The sequence below is a fragment of the Mobula birostris genome, chromosome 18 (genome assembly GCF_030028105.1).
Source record: "Mobula birostris isolate sMobBir1 chromosome 18, sMobBir1.hap1, whole genome shotgun sequence".
Lineage (NCBI taxonomy): Eukaryota > Metazoa > Chordata > Chondrichthyes > Myliobatiformes > Myliobatidae > Mobula > Mobula birostris.
In genome coordinates, this window is record NC_092387.1 from 16,629,188 (window position 1) to 16,644,633 (window position 15,446).

Below are 15,446 nucleotides of genomic sequence, written 5' to 3' on the forward strand. Positions count from 1 at the left end.
AATGCTAGGCCAACAGGGCCACTAACTAAAAACTCTCAAACTAACTAAAAGCTATCGCTGTCACTGTGGCTTGAAAGCAGTAACCTAGAACTAAACTAATACTGCTCCTTTAACATAGTCTATCTAAATCACCAATCATCTTTCCCAGAACGTGGACTAAGCCAAGAGGGAGCGTTGTTGTCACTGTGCTTCAATCACGACTTGACAAGACTGAAATAGGGTGAGAGTTAAATACAAGTACAAAGAAAGTTTAATTGGCTGGAATGTGTGAATTCTCATGTGGGTGATTGCCACCTTCTTTAAGCTGCCCATCTGCAAGAGTGTTCAGGCTGTGCAGCAGTGTCTGCAGATGTTTCAGAATAGTGCCTAGAGCAAAGGTAATGAGGTATATCATACTCGATAGCACCATAATTGCTCTGAGAACAAAGAATAAGGCCAAATGAACCACTTGGCATCAACTTGTATACCACCTACCTTCTTAAGCCCATCACTCCTTCTGGGGTATAGGCCACCTATAGTACCTCAGAGTTCTCTATCCTAGGCCAGTCTTTCAAGTAGCCTCCAGGTGTAGCCCATCTTCTTGGTGTATTCTTGCTCTTGCAGGAATGAGGCCCTTGCACTGTTTTATAGGATGAGATTGCTAGCCCCATGCCCAACCCTCTTCTTCAGCAGCCTGGCTTGGGATGGTCCATGGCAGAGTTGCATACCACTTGTGGAGACTGAATGGGCTAGTGCAATTTTACAATGTTGCTAAAAACTTCTCAAACACCTACAGACTAGAGTCTGAATTGAGAGAGTTTATCCACAGATTAATCAAGCAGTAGTCTGATATTACTGAGTTCAGGATCAGATCTTCCAGTCAATGAGCTGGACTCCTCTACTGCTCTCCCAGATGTATCCTGTCCCACAAACAAGGTACAGCAAGCAGAGGCGGTGACATAATAGTATTCTGATAGAAGGGAATAGCCCTTAATTTCCATGTCTCATGGCATCAAGTGAAATCTGGCAAGGAGTTTACTCTCTGTCCCAGTCTACCTTCAGCTGATTTAACAGTACTTCCTGATATTGAACAATGCAGCTAATGCAACAAACGTAATCTAGATAAGGAACTTCAATGCCCATGACAAAGAATGGTTTAATTAAACAACCACAACCAAGTCCTGAAGGGCACAACTCCCAGACTGGCACTGTGGCAGGCAATGAATGAATCAACACAAACCAAGCTTATTTGGCCTTTTCTCCATATATCAATGACAGCACTAATAGAAGTCACCACTGTATAAATCTTCAAGGAAAAATTCCTTCTTTATGCAGAGGATACCTTTCTTTGTGTTGCATGGCACTAAATAAGATAGACTGAACAGATCAGCATCCATTGAGGCACTGGACCATGAGAAGCAGCCAACACATCCACCGTACTGAGATCTCTTAGCCTTTCACATAACCAAGCTAAGGGATGGAGAGCGAAGAGCATGGCAGAAGCAGCACCAGAATACCTAAATGAGATAGTAATTGAGTGCAGTTGAAACACATACATGCTAAGCAGTAAAATCACATGTATTTGTCCTCTGAGTTTAGAGATTACAACTGAGCGATCCAATTAAAGTTTTGCTGCAAAGTGGTGGATAATTATATGGCCATTTAGAGGAAGCACCAAAACAAACGTCCTCAACATTGAAAGTGTGCAGCTTGTGAATTCAGAGCTATGTTCACAGTCCAAATGAGTAATCCATCATCTTCCTCTGAGATCCTTAAGAAAGTCAGCCTTTGGCCAATTAAATCAATACAAATGATATCAAGAAACAGCTGAGAGTACCGCATACAACAAATGCTTTAGGATATGATGACATCCAGCTATAAAACTTAAGAGATGTACTCCAGAATGAAGCGCACTTCTTGCCAAGCTAATTCATCCAATTACAACATTGCCATATTCCAAACATCGGGAAAACTTGTGAAGCTATGTCCTGTTTAGAAAAAGCAGCTCAAAAATAATTATCACCAAATCAGTCTACGCTTAAATCATCTCGAGCGATACTCCATCTACTGCTCTAAACATCCATTGCCTCTACTACCAGCATACAAAGTGGGTGTAGCATATACAAAATACATGTAATTACCTAAGAAATGTGGTGGAACCTCAAACTCTATTATCTAGAAAGACAAGAGTTTCAGATGCATTGCAACATCATTAATTGCATTTTCCTTTGCAATTCATGCTTAACTCCCCCTACTCTCCCCCCCCAACTTGGAATTATATTGTGCTCTTTCAATACCCAAGGTCTAAGCTAACATTCCTTGATCATTTAGTCTGAATCCTGGAGTACATGCAGAGGAACAACATTAAAACCAAACATTAAAACCAAAAAATGCAAACTAAAAAAAACACAAATTCAAGTCTTGAATATATCAAGAATCACTCATCCTAACACAGAATGCTAGTAGCTAAGATCACCACATACCTTCCTCCAGTCCAAGTCATTCCTCTCCCATCTGTTCTTCGAGCTAATTGTCAAACATGATTTGCCCCGAATACAGTTTTATTTTCATGCTACTGAAGGGTGTTAATTTTCATCTGCTTCATGTCCAAAAAAATGTTTCCCCCAATGCTGCATTTGAGTGACAATTCACTGCATATTGCAAATACGTGCCACCATGTGGGCAAGGGTGCAACATTTATAACCTTTGATTCACCCGATAGCAGCAATGTCACTTGAGGAGGAGTGGAAGACTGACTTCACCAACAGACCTCCAGATTAACTACAGTGTTCTTGACAACCTCTTCCTGTTAAAATGCTTTCTCGCTTATCTTAACTGTCTATTTACATTTACATTCTTCATACTCAGCCAGATTCCGCTCACTTTGTAACAGGAAAATATAAAACTGCAGATGCTGGAATCTGAAACAAAAACAAATGCTGGAAGAATTCAGCCAGGTAAGTAGTGTCCATGGAAAGAGAAACCAGTCAAATTTTAGATCAGTGACCGTTCTTCAGAACTTGTTTGACTGACTGAGCTCTTTCAGCATTGGTTTTGTTCCACCTTATATTATCAAACACTTCATATATTCCTTTCATGGCTTCCTCTCTAACATACAGGAAAAGAGCATATGAGGTGTTAGCTTGATAATACAATGTGAAACAAAAACAAAAGGCTCTTTTCTTTCCATTCCCTGTTATGGGAATATACCTAGAAAATTTTTGCTACCACCACTTTTGCTGCTTTCCAGGGGCTTTTTAATTTTTTTAAACCAGTTTGATTCAGAAATTTGTCAAATGCCTTGTTAAAATCCCTGTAAAATGATAACTCATGTTCTACCCTCATACACCCTCCTCAAAAAATTAAACAAAGATTACTTTGTGAACTGACAATACGAATATTTTGTAATAAACCACAAGTTATAAGGTTAGGCAGTCATTTATTGATGTGGACTTGCAAACTGGATGCAAGGAGACTGTCAGCTATGCTTGTGAACGCAGCAGGCCAGGCAGCATCTCTAGGAAGAGGTACAGTCGACGTTTCAGGCCGAGACCCTTCGTCAGGACTGCCATTGATCTCACCAGCTCCAACACCTCAGGGCATATTCAAAACCCAGACTTGTACCTCTTCCTAGAGATGCTGCCTGACCTGCTGCGTTCACCAGCAACTTTGATGTGTGTTGCTTGAATTTCCAGCATCTGCAGAATTCCTGTTGTCAGCTATGCTCTCCTGATTGGTAAACTATGTTAGTAAAAAGGACTGTAGTATGGAAAGAGCAATTTAGTTTCTCTTGAGGAAATACTTTGCAGAATCCTTATTAAAATCATCTCCTATTAGGAAACCCTCAGATCAATTCTGTGGGAAATGAAGCTGTATTGCCAAGTACAGGTATATCTCTGGTAGCCTCCTTCCTTGTGCTGCACTTCAGACTCTGCCTAAAGACCTTCAAGATCCATATTTCCTTTGTCCTCCTCTAGTACCAGTTACAACTATGCAGGTTGCATTAGAGGGTGAACACAGAACAGTACACATGCCTTTACATGGTCTATATTCTGTCTGTTCATGTGCCTGTCTAAGTGCCTCTTAAAACACTGCTTCCAGTACCTCCTCTGGAAATCTGTTCTATGTCACAACCACTTCATGTGCAAAAAATTGACTCAAATCTCCTTTAAATTTGTCTCCTCTTGCCTCAAATGCTACTCTAGCATTTAGTGATTCCATCCTGGTAAACAGACTATCCACCCTCTCTTTGCCTCTCAATTTTATATACTTCTATCAGGCCAATCCTCATCCTCCGATGCCCCAAAGGAAACAATCCAAGTTTGACCAACCTCTCCTTACAAGAAATGCTCTAATCCAGACAACATCCTGGTGAACCTCTTCTGCATTCTCTCCAAAGCCTCCCCCTTCCTTCCTGTAAAGAGGCACCCAGAAATGTATATAATACTACAAATACTGTATAACCTAACCAATATTTACCTAACTGCAACTCGACTTCTCGACTTTTATACTCAATTTACTTACTGGTGAAGGCAAGTATGCCTTCTTACCACTCTATTCACTTGTGTTGATGTTTTCAGTAAGCTATGGACTTGCATCCTAAGATCCCTTTGTATATCAATGTTCCTCAGAGTTCTATCATATGCACATGTGTTTTTTGCCCAGATGTCTCCTTTTGCTCTTGGGTAGCTAGCGGTAGCTAAGAAACACACTAGGAAAAGTGTGTAGGGAACTATTAAATTAGTTTTTGAGAAACTAAATGTTGCAAAAATCATTGTTAGTTCTACCACTCTGAAGATATAAAAATAGCCTTCAACTGGTTGACAAGATGCTGATTAAATCAAATGAGGAAACCAAGAATCTTTGTACACTACTCATCAGAAAATCACTTTGATAAAAAGGCTATGATTGCCTTCGCATTAGACAATGCTAACACCTGCACAAATGTTTTGAGATGCAAAAATCAGAGCCTTCATTGAAGGAGGAAAATCTCAATTCCAGCATGCAACTGCTTCATTTTTAAACAAGCAGTAAATTTCTTACATTTTACAAATGTGAAACAAGCACCTCAATTTGTTTTGTTTGCTGGTATACTTAATGAATAACTTAACATGTTTCTATTATAATTGAAAATGTTATTTGCTCTAACAAATGCATGCTATATAAACATTTTATGTCAATTTAATACAAATTTACATGTTCAGACAAGTGTTAATAACTGGGATTAAATGGTTTATATTATAACATTTACAACTGAAAACTAAATTTTCTTACCTGAAAAATCTTGGGCGCACTAACTAAAGAGGCCAGGGCAGAAGAAAGAGTAGCTGAAAAGATTCCAGCTGTGATGAGGGGTCCGAAACCAGACACCATGCTCATAACCTACAAAACATGTTAACAGCTGTTATAAGCCAGTTCCTGGTACAGGTATTTTGATTGTCCCAAGCCAGCCCCTTTATGCACATTACAGCACTTGTACCTGGAATGTCACTCTGGGCATTAAACTCTGGATAATTCTTTCCAATGGTGCTCCTTTCTGGGACTCTTTGGGCTTGAAATTTCACAGCAAACTGAGAGGCACAGAAACCGGCCCTGTACAGGAAGTCTGCTCTTCATTTTCTTGGTGACATTGATGCGTGTTTGTATACATGTGAAAGAGAATGCATGCTTTGGGGATGTCAATCATTTTCACATTCTGCATAAAAATGTGTTTTTTCAAGTCCCATACTTCTATTGAAATTAATTTCTCAGAGTACTATCCAATTAAGAATTGCTCATCAGGGCCGACTGGTGGTACAATGACATTGGCGCCGGACCCAGCAGCGGAGGTTCCCGGGTTCGAAACCAGTTGGGTCCGCTCCCGAGTACGCTTTCCATCCGTGCCGGGTTGAGTGTCGAGATCACAACTCAACCTTGTAAAATAAAGTGAAAAATTCTGTGAAAATGTCTGTGTGAGGAGTGGTGCACCACATAGTTTCTCTCTCTCTCGCTCTGCGCCTTGTAATAAAAAAAGCCAGGAAAAAGACATCATCACGTACGCACGCACACACACAGACTCGCACGCACGCAGGCACACACCAAAAAAAATTGCTCACTATATATTTCACATACTCAGTGCACAGATATAGACTTATGGAACCTGCCAATGGTATCCTGTACTTTAATCAATTTTACACCTCAAATCCATTCCACAAGAATCAAGAATGTGTTACACAATCAAATTTTCATGATATTGTTTTTGAAACCATTTTTACTTATGTTTTTAAATTCCTTTAATAGAAATGTGAAAGAGAGGTTAAAGTTATTGCAGTAGCTTGCTAAACACTAATTTCAAGTTAGTTAATCTCTTTCATTAGAAGCTACTTGTCCTAGATGAGTGAAGTCTTCAGTTGTCAGAAATTGAACAGCAGCACATTTTGTCCTGATGTGTGAATATAACAAAACTCTATTCACCTTTTTTAAAATTAAGCCATCTACTTGATATCTAAAAATATTTAAAATTTCAGTTAAATAAGAGTGAAATCAGGGGGCTGGTGGGGTCTGGACTATATACACACATACTCCGTGTCGGTTTTTTTGGATATATTCCATGTGGGTTTGTTGACTTGTACATGCAAGGACTGGATATCAAGCCATGGTGTTTTTTTTTTAGGGGAGGTGGGGGCACGTTCGGACTCTTTTTTTCCCATGATTGTGTTCTTGATGTGACTGTTGGTAATGTGTTTTAGCACCTTGACCCCAGTAGTAACACCATCTTATTTGGCTGTATTCATCTATTGTTGTATGATAATTAAACTTGAATTGAATTTGCATGGATTGAATTTCATATATGTCGGAAGGCTGGTGGGAGGCTCGAAGTTTTCGGACGGACTCAAGAGTCGGCTGTGGTCAGGTGCTTCCAGGGTGCTGCATCGGCAAGTTTGCGGCGCTGAAGGTTCATGGCAGGAAGAGTTTTCTTCCTTCTACCATCTGCATGAGATGATGGGACTTTCGAGACTTTGAGACTTTTTTTTTTACCGTGCCCATGGTCTGTTCTTCATCAAATTATGGTATTGCTTTGCACTGTTGTAACTATATGTTATAATTATGTGGTTTTTGTCATTTTTTTAGTCTTGGTCTGTCTTGTGTTTCTGTGAAATCATACTGGAGGAACATTGTATCATTTCTTAATGCATGCATTACACAATAAACAAGGACTGCATGTCCTCATAATCTAATATATATGAAAAAGGTGGTGATCATTACTATACTCCAAATCTCATACATACATTGTAGATGACCTGGATCTAAGGAGAGGGGAGACTACCTTTTTAAATCGCTGGTGAGATCGCCCTGCTCCAGAGAGGGAGAATGTGGCCCAGGTTTTCTGCATTTTGGATGTGGACTTGGACTGGACTCCCCTCACCTCCCGCACCCCCCCCCCAACCAGTCTTTTAGATTTTCTGTATTGTGCTTTTCAGCCGATCTTTTTCTTTTTTTTATGTGCGGGTGGGGGGGGGACCATTTTGGGGATTGGGTCTGTTCCATTTTTGTTCGTTTTTTTGCACAGGGAGTGAGGCTTGGGGGTTAATGATCATGCTGCCTTTTTTTCCCTTCTTGGTTTCATAACCATCTGGAGAAGAAGAATTTCAAAGTTGTATACTTTGATAATAAATTAACCTTTGAACTGTTTACATGTTTACTACAAGTAACACAATCCTGAGTTGAAAATACCTTGCCTTCAAAGACATCAAAATATTTGACCTCCCTACTCAATAGCACCATAAACCTGCAATATCTCAAAATGATCCATTACCACTTTCAAATGAGAGTTAAGGATGGAGAATGAATGCTAAGTTGCCCAGTAATGTTCCCATTCTGTAAGTAAAAAATAAACTACCTGGAAGTTATTCATTAAACCAAAATTGCATGACTGTGTGTTACAGATGGAGAAATCATATCCCAGTCTACAGGCTGCTGAACCATTGCAGTTTGTGGTGGAACTTAAGGTATCATTCACACTTCCAGTGGCATCACGCACAACTGTGGCACCTAAAAATGGGTATAAACACAAGAAATAAGGTGTGATTGTATAAAATATGCAAATAAAAGTTTCAAATAGCTACACAAGCCTAGATTTTTTTTATAGCTCAACAGACACATTAAAGGTGGCATGTATGGCAGGTTAATGAATGTTTATTTTGCAAAGTTACCATTGATCCCTACCATGCACAAGACCCAAGTTATCACTTGCAGTACAACTGGCCTTGATATTTAGCATACTCATGTCTTTCTCCCACACCTCATCCTTCAAAGACGGTAATCAGCTGTTGGTTGTGAGGGGAGTGGCAGGTAACATTCAAAGAGTTGTTTGGAAAGGCAAGTTCATGTTTCATGAAAAGTGCACCTTCCAGTGTTAAGATTCAGTGGGAAGGAACCTACTTAAAAGGTCAATTTAAATTTATTCAAAAGCACACCTCTATCTTTTATATCTATAGCATCAGCTTGGACTGTGTTCCTAATGTGGCTTGAATCCACAAACTGACTTAAATCTGCCAACACTGAACCAAGGCTGAGAACAGATGAAAGGCAGGCAATATCAATCTAGACTATGATTTTTAGGTAGGAATTACTTTTTTAAGTCTTCATATAGAATCACAGAAAATGCCAATATTCATAGTCCACAGTACTGCAGTTTGAGTTAGCAGCAGGTGACAATGAAGGAGAAGATCCCCTCCTGGCTATTACATTTCCAGAAAATTCATGCATTTAATTTTCTGAAGACCTCAATGCTTGTATCCATAATATTTGCTGGCGGCCATGCTCAATGACTTTCCAACTATAGTTGTTAGTTGGGATGGAAACAGTAAAGTTTTTCATCTAATTTGATAATGCATTTGCTTCTGCCTAGCATAACATGCAACCCCTTCCATGCCTGCAAATTAGGGACCAAAGTACCTAGCAGTAGCTGCAAAGAAAAAACAATCCATCTCATAATTAAGTTATGACATAAGCATTGTATAATTTTTTTTAAATTTAAAAAACCCTTGTAAAAACATTGTGGGCCGAAGGGCCTGTACTGTGCTGTACTTTTCTAATTCAGTGTTATAAATTCCAATGTACAAAATCTGGGCATGATCTTTTCTCCCATACTTCTCGGCCTACAATTTTCCACTCCTAACGTGAATATTCCATAATGACTACAAATGCAGAGTACAAAACGTAGTCATAATGCATTCAGTATGCTTCTCAGTTTCTATATTCTTGCGGTCAAGTTTTAAACAATTAATATTCAAAAGAAATTGATCTTACCTACACAGATGGCAACAGCAATATAAGTTGTAGAAGTTATGAAGATAGCTAACATTGTTCCTTTAGGGATGGCTACTTGAGGATCCTAAAGTACAATATTTCGAGTCACAAAGTGTTGCTTAATCATTTTAAATTATCTTTAATTTTCAAAATTAGGAACACACCTTTAGATCACCTGAGATGTTGGCACCAGCAAGAATACCAGTAGCAGCTGGGAAAAAGATGGCAAAGACAGAGAAGAAATCTTCTCCATCCCTAAAAGATGGTCCAAAATTCTCTGCAAATATGTTAGCTGTACAGGTGTAAGAAAAGTTAAGAAACCTAAGTCCAGTGTTCAACTTTTTAAATTCACCAAAATGTGTTCTTTATAATACAATAAAGGCTTGCCTTGGTAGTTAAAGAAACCTTTGCCTTTTTTCCCAGTATTACTTGGAATAACAGTTCCAATAAAGAAATTACAAATTCCAATTAGAAGAATTATCAGAAGAATAACTTGAGCCTGTTAAAACAAATGTAGTTGATTAGTTCTGTATTAATGCCAAACTTATTAACACAGCAAACTGAACTGACTAAGGTATCACTTTACCTAAATATTACAACACCTTATAAAAAAAATCTGAAATATCCGAAAACACCTTACCTTGGTCTCCCATTCCATGCCAGCTACAGTTATTCCAAGTAGTATTACTACTGTAATGCAACCTATTATTCGGATATCACTGATTGGATCTACCATGAGTGCATTATTTTCCTGCAGAAAAAAATTCATTACTGGCAAATGATATTTAGAAGAACGTTCCAATATATAAGCAAATATGGCACTTCCAATAAGAAATCAGCATTTAGTGTCAAATACAAAATATACATTACCTTCAGAATATCTACCAGAGTTTCGGCAAATCCAACGACATACATGGCCACAGCTACAGCATTAGCAAAGGAGAAGATTAAGCCTATTGAGCCACCAAATTCTGGTCCCAAACTTCTGGAAATGAGATAGTATGCACCACCTGTTTCAATCGGAATATAATTAATTTAAACGAGAACTAAAACGCCAATAACAGACTGCGTCTAAATTATAATTATCTTCCAGTTACATGAGTACATGTCTTCAGTATTAGCCTCAAAAGGCTTACAGCAGATTCACCAGAATCTTCACCACGAGCAGGTTTTGGGATATCGAGAATACCAGAACACACAAAGAAATCATGCATCCCATGGAGACCCTGCACGCTCCACATGAGCACCAGAATTGAATCTGAGTCACTGAACCTATACGGCAACCAACTGTTGCATCACTCGAGTTGTATAACTTTTCCAAAACAAAAGATTAGAGAAGTTTGATTGGGATTATTAGGATCTTTAAAGGAGTAAGTTGGGTGTGGAGGCTCTTAATCTACCCAATGTTGGGCATTGAAACAGCAACATACTTATAAACAGAGTTAGGCCATTCAAAAAAGTTAGACTATATTTTCAAAACAGAGAGTGGCAGAAGTCTGAAACTGCTAATGCTTTCACCAATTCCCCCAGAAGAAAAGCCAAGATAGCTCAATTAATAATTCAGTAATGGAGATTAATAGGTTTTTGCTAGCGGGGGGATGTAGAGCTATGACTAAATTTCTCAGTGAAATTCAATCTGTACTGCACATGGGCATTATCTTAAAGTTTACATCACATAGCACAGCAGCTAAGATACATTCACTGCAACAGACATAAAAATACAAAGCATACATCTGGCGGCTGCTTATCAGTTACAGTTCAGTGTTCAGTACCATCATTCCCCACCCCTCCCTCCGCCATAATAATCAGCAAACTTCAAAACTTGAGCTTCTGTACCTCCCTCGACTTCCTTATTGGGAGACCACAATCAGTCAGGATCAGAAATAATACCTCTTTCTTGCCTGCAATCACAGGCACACCTCAAAAACGCAGGTTTAGCCATTGTTGTACACTCTATACTCATGACAGTACGGTGAAGCACTGCTCAAACGCTATTGAGAAATCTGCCAATGACACCACTATGGGTGTTTTTGTGCCAGCCAGACCAACTAAAGCAAGGGTCTGCAGGACCAAAATAACTTTGCAAAAGATACAAAAAACAAATGATTGATAGCCAAGAAGAAATCTGCAGAGTACAAGAAAATCAATGGAGAGGTCAAAAACAGAAAATAAATGTGGAAAAACATTTCAGGTTGAAGAACTTTCATCAGATCAAGATGGACCAGATAGTGCCAGCGATCGTCAATGACTTTGTGGACTGCAGAAAATTGGACCAAAATTCCTCTAAATGTACTTCTTTTGAATTACATTCACTGCAATCTGCAGCATGCAACTTTCCTCCCAACAACAGACTTTTAAATTTCCTCAATCTTCAGATCTCACGATCAACTGAAGAACCCAAACCTGTCAGACATGCTGCCTTTAAGGCTCATCACCATGGCCAAAAGCATGGCAAAGTGAGGTGGTATGTGTTTTATGGTTAATTCTCATTGGTGCTCCGACATGGCGGTTCTATTGAACTCCTTATGCCCCAACTTGGAACACTCAATGGTCAAATGCTGTCCATCTTATTTACCCCAGTCCTGACTGCACTGTATAAACCATCAGCGGCCAACTATAGGCATGCAGTTATGATGCTGCATGATGCTGCCTCCAAACTAGAAACAGCCCATCTCAACACATTTCAAATGGTAGAGACTTCAATCATGCTTGAAGAAAACCCTGCCCAATTATCACTAGCATACAACTTGTAGTACCAGAGGACCCAACATACTAGACCCTTGCTATACTAAGATAAGGAATGCCTATCGTTCCTTGACCAGAATGCATTTTGGTAAATCAGATCACCTGGCTATTCTCCTCCTACCTGCATACAGGCAGAGCCTAAAAAGCAAGGCTCCAGAGATCATGACAACTAAGAAGTGGTCATGAGAAGCAGAGGAGCGATTACAAGGTTGCTTTGAGTCAGTGGACTGGGTCGTATTCAAGTACACATCTAGATCTGGATAAATACACCATGATTATAACAGACTTTACTAAAACAGCTGTAGATGAGTGTGTTCCCACTAAATCATTCAGAGCCCTGATCAGAAGCCCTGGATAAACCATGAGATCCAAAATCTGCTGTGGGCCAGATCAGAAGCATTCAAGTCTGGTGACCAAGAAAGCTACAAGAGGTGTGGGTATGATATCTGGAAAGCCATCTAATAGCCAAAGCAGAGATTCCGGACCAAACTTGAATCAACGAGGGACAGCTGTGGCAGGGCTTGACTGCTATCATCTCTTATAAAGTTAAATCAAGCAATATGTGGGACAGCAGAGCTTTGCTTCCAGATGAATTCAATGCCTTCTATGCTCGCTTGGACTGTCAGAACATGGAAAACCCATCACAAACTCCCACATCCCCCAGTGATCCTATGATCTCAGTCTCTGAAGCTGACATGCGAGCTCCCTTCAGGAGGGTGAATCCATGCATCTGGTCTGGATGGCGTACCTGACCACGTACTAAAGACCTGTGCTGACCAACCGGCTGGTGTGTTCATTGAGATCTTTAACCTCTTGCTTTAGCAGTGTGCGGTCCCCACCTGCTTGAAGCATACCGGTGCCCTAGAAGTGCATGATGATCTACCTCAATGACTATCACCCAGCAGCACTTACATCCACAGTGCAGAAGTGTTTTGAGAGGTTGGTGATGAAACATATCAGCTCCTGCCTGAGAGACAACTTGGATCCACTCCAATTTGCAGATACCGTCTCATTGGCTCGTCACTCAGTTCTGGAACATCTGGACAGCAAAGATGCATACATCAGGATGCTCTTTATCAACTCAGCATTCAATACCATCATCTCCTCAAAACTAATCAATAATCTCCAAGATCTTGGCTTCAATACCTCCTTATGCAATTGGATACTAGGTTTCCTTACTTGTAGACCCCAGTCAGTTTGGATTGGCAATAACATCTCCATCAACACAAGTGCACCAAAAGGGTGTGTGCTTAGTCCCCTGCTCTAATTGCTTTATATCCACAACTGCGTAGCTAAATACAGTTCAAATGCCAACTCAAGTTTGCTGGTGACACCACTGTTGTGGGCCAAATTAAAAGTGGTGATGAATTAGCATACAGGAGGGAGATTGAGTTGTTATGACATCACTCAGCCAAATTTTCAATGTCAGCAAGACCAAGGAACTGATTATAGACTTTTGAAGAAGGAAGCGAGAGGTCCACAAGTCAGTCCTCAGTGGATCAGAGGTGGAGAAGGTTAGCAATTTTTAGTTCCTAGGTGTTACTATTTCAAAGGACCTGTCCTGGACCCAGGACCTACGTGCAACTGCAAAGAAAGTACGGCAGCTCCTCTATTTCCTTAGGAGTCTGCAGAGATTTGGCATGACATCTAAAACTTTGACAAACTTCTATAAATATGTAGCGGAGAGTATAGTGACTGGCTGCATTATGGCCTGGTACGGAAGCACCAATGCCTTTGAATGGAAAATCCTACAAAAGGTAGTGGATTTGGCCCAGTACATCATGGATCAATCCTGCACAACCATTACATGAATCACAGGAAAGTATCATTCATCAGGGATCCCTGCCACCCAAGTCGTGCTCTCTTCTCATTGCTGCCATCAGGTAGAAGGTACAAGAGCCTCAGGACTCACACCACGAAGTTCAAGAACAGTTACTACCCCTCAGCTATCAGAATCTTGAATAAAAAAGGATGGTGCACTCAGTTGCCTCATCATTGAAATTTTCCTTCACCAATGATCTCACTTTAAGGACTCATGTTCTCATTATTTATTGTGATTCATTTATAGTTGTATTGCACAGTTTGTTGTCTTCTGCACTCTGGTTGATCTTTCATTGATCCTGTTATAGTCAGTATTTGATAGGTTTGCTGAGTATGCCCACAAGAAAATGAATCTCAGAGTTGTATATGGTGACATATACAGTGGCATGCAAAAGTTTGGGCACACCTGGTCAAAATCTCTGTTACTGTGAATAGCTAAGCGAGTAAAAGATGAACTGATTTCCAAAAGGCATAAAGCTAAAAATGACACATTTCTTCAATACTTTAAGAAGAAAACTTTTTTATTTCCATCTTTTACAGTTTCAAAATAACAAAAAAGGAAAAGGGCCCGTAGCAAAAGTTTGGGCACCCTGAATGGCAGTACTTAGTAACACGCCCTTTGGCAAGTATCACAGCTTGTAAACGCTTTTTGTAGCCGGCTAAGAGTCCTTCAATTCTTGTTTGGGGAATTTTCACCCATTCTTCCTTGCAAAAGTCTTCTAGTTCTGTGAGATTCTTGGGACGTCTTGCATGCACTGCTCTTTTGAGGTCTACCCACAGATTCTCGATGATGTTTAGGTCAGGAGACTGTGAGGGCCATGGCAAAACCTTCAGCTTGCGCCTCTTAAGGTAGTCCATTGTGGATTTTGAGGTGTGTTTAGGTTCATTATCCCATTGTAGAAGCCATCCTCTTTTCATCTTCGGCTTTTTTACAGATGGTGTGATGTTTGCTTCTAGAATTTGCTGGTATTTAATTGAATTCAGTCTTCCCTCTACCAGTAAATGTTCCTCGTGCCACTGGCTGCAACACAAGCCCAAAGCATGATCAATCCATCCCCTGTGCTTAACAGTTGGAGAGGGGTTCTTTTCATGAAATTCTGCACCCTTTTTTCTCCAAACATACCTTTGCTCATTGTGGCCAAAAAGTTCTATTTTAACCTCATCAGTCCACAGGACTTGTTTCCAAAATGCATCAGGCTTGTTTAGATGTTCCTTTGACCAGGGGTGCCCAAACTTTTGCATAGCACTGTATATGGATTATGGAAGAGGAGGTCCTAGCTGTCTCAATGCAAATGAGAGTAGATAAGTCCCCTGGGCCTGACAACGTGTTCCCTCAGATATTGTAGGAGGCTAGTGCAGAAACTGTAGGGGCCCTGGCAGAGGTATTTAAAACTTCCTTAGCCATGGGAGAAGTGCTGGAAGACTGGAAAAAAGCTAATGTTGTTCCATTGTTGAAGAAAGGTTCTAAGAATAAGCTGGGAAATTAAAGGCCTGTGAGCCTGATGTCGGTGGTGGGTACATCATTGGAAGGTATTCTAAGAAACTGGATTTACAGTAAAGTATTTAGATAGGTGTGCCTGATTAGGGACAGTCAATATGGCTTTGTGTGG

The 15,446-nt window shown here is 40.1% G+C and overlaps 1 protein-coding gene across 3 annotated transcripts in view; it reads right to left on the minus strand.

Moving 5' to 3' along the window:
• Nucleotides 1-15,446, minus strand: part of slc12a1 (solute carrier family 12 member 1) — a 161,905-nt gene that overhangs the window by 92,346 nt on the left and 54,113 nt on the right. For all 3 annotated transcript variants that reach the window (XM_072282266.1, XM_072282265.1, XM_072282264.1), the window contains 7 exons: nucleotides 10,141-10,280; nucleotides 9,911-10,021; nucleotides 9,658-9,769; nucleotides 9,435-9,562; nucleotides 9,271-9,355; nucleotides 7,859-8,010; nucleotides 5,254-5,361 (listed from right to left, as the gene is read on the minus strand). In XM_072282266.1, the coding sequence (XP_072138367.1) occupies nucleotides 5,254-5,361; nucleotides 7,859-8,010; nucleotides 9,271-9,355; nucleotides 9,435-9,562; nucleotides 9,658-9,769; nucleotides 9,911-10,021; nucleotides 10,141-10,280 (836 nt within the window). The remainder of the gene's footprint in view (nucleotides 1-5,253; nucleotides 5,362-7,858; nucleotides 8,011-9,270; nucleotides 9,356-9,434; nucleotides 9,563-9,657; nucleotides 9,770-9,910; nucleotides 10,022-10,140; nucleotides 10,281-15,446) is intronic.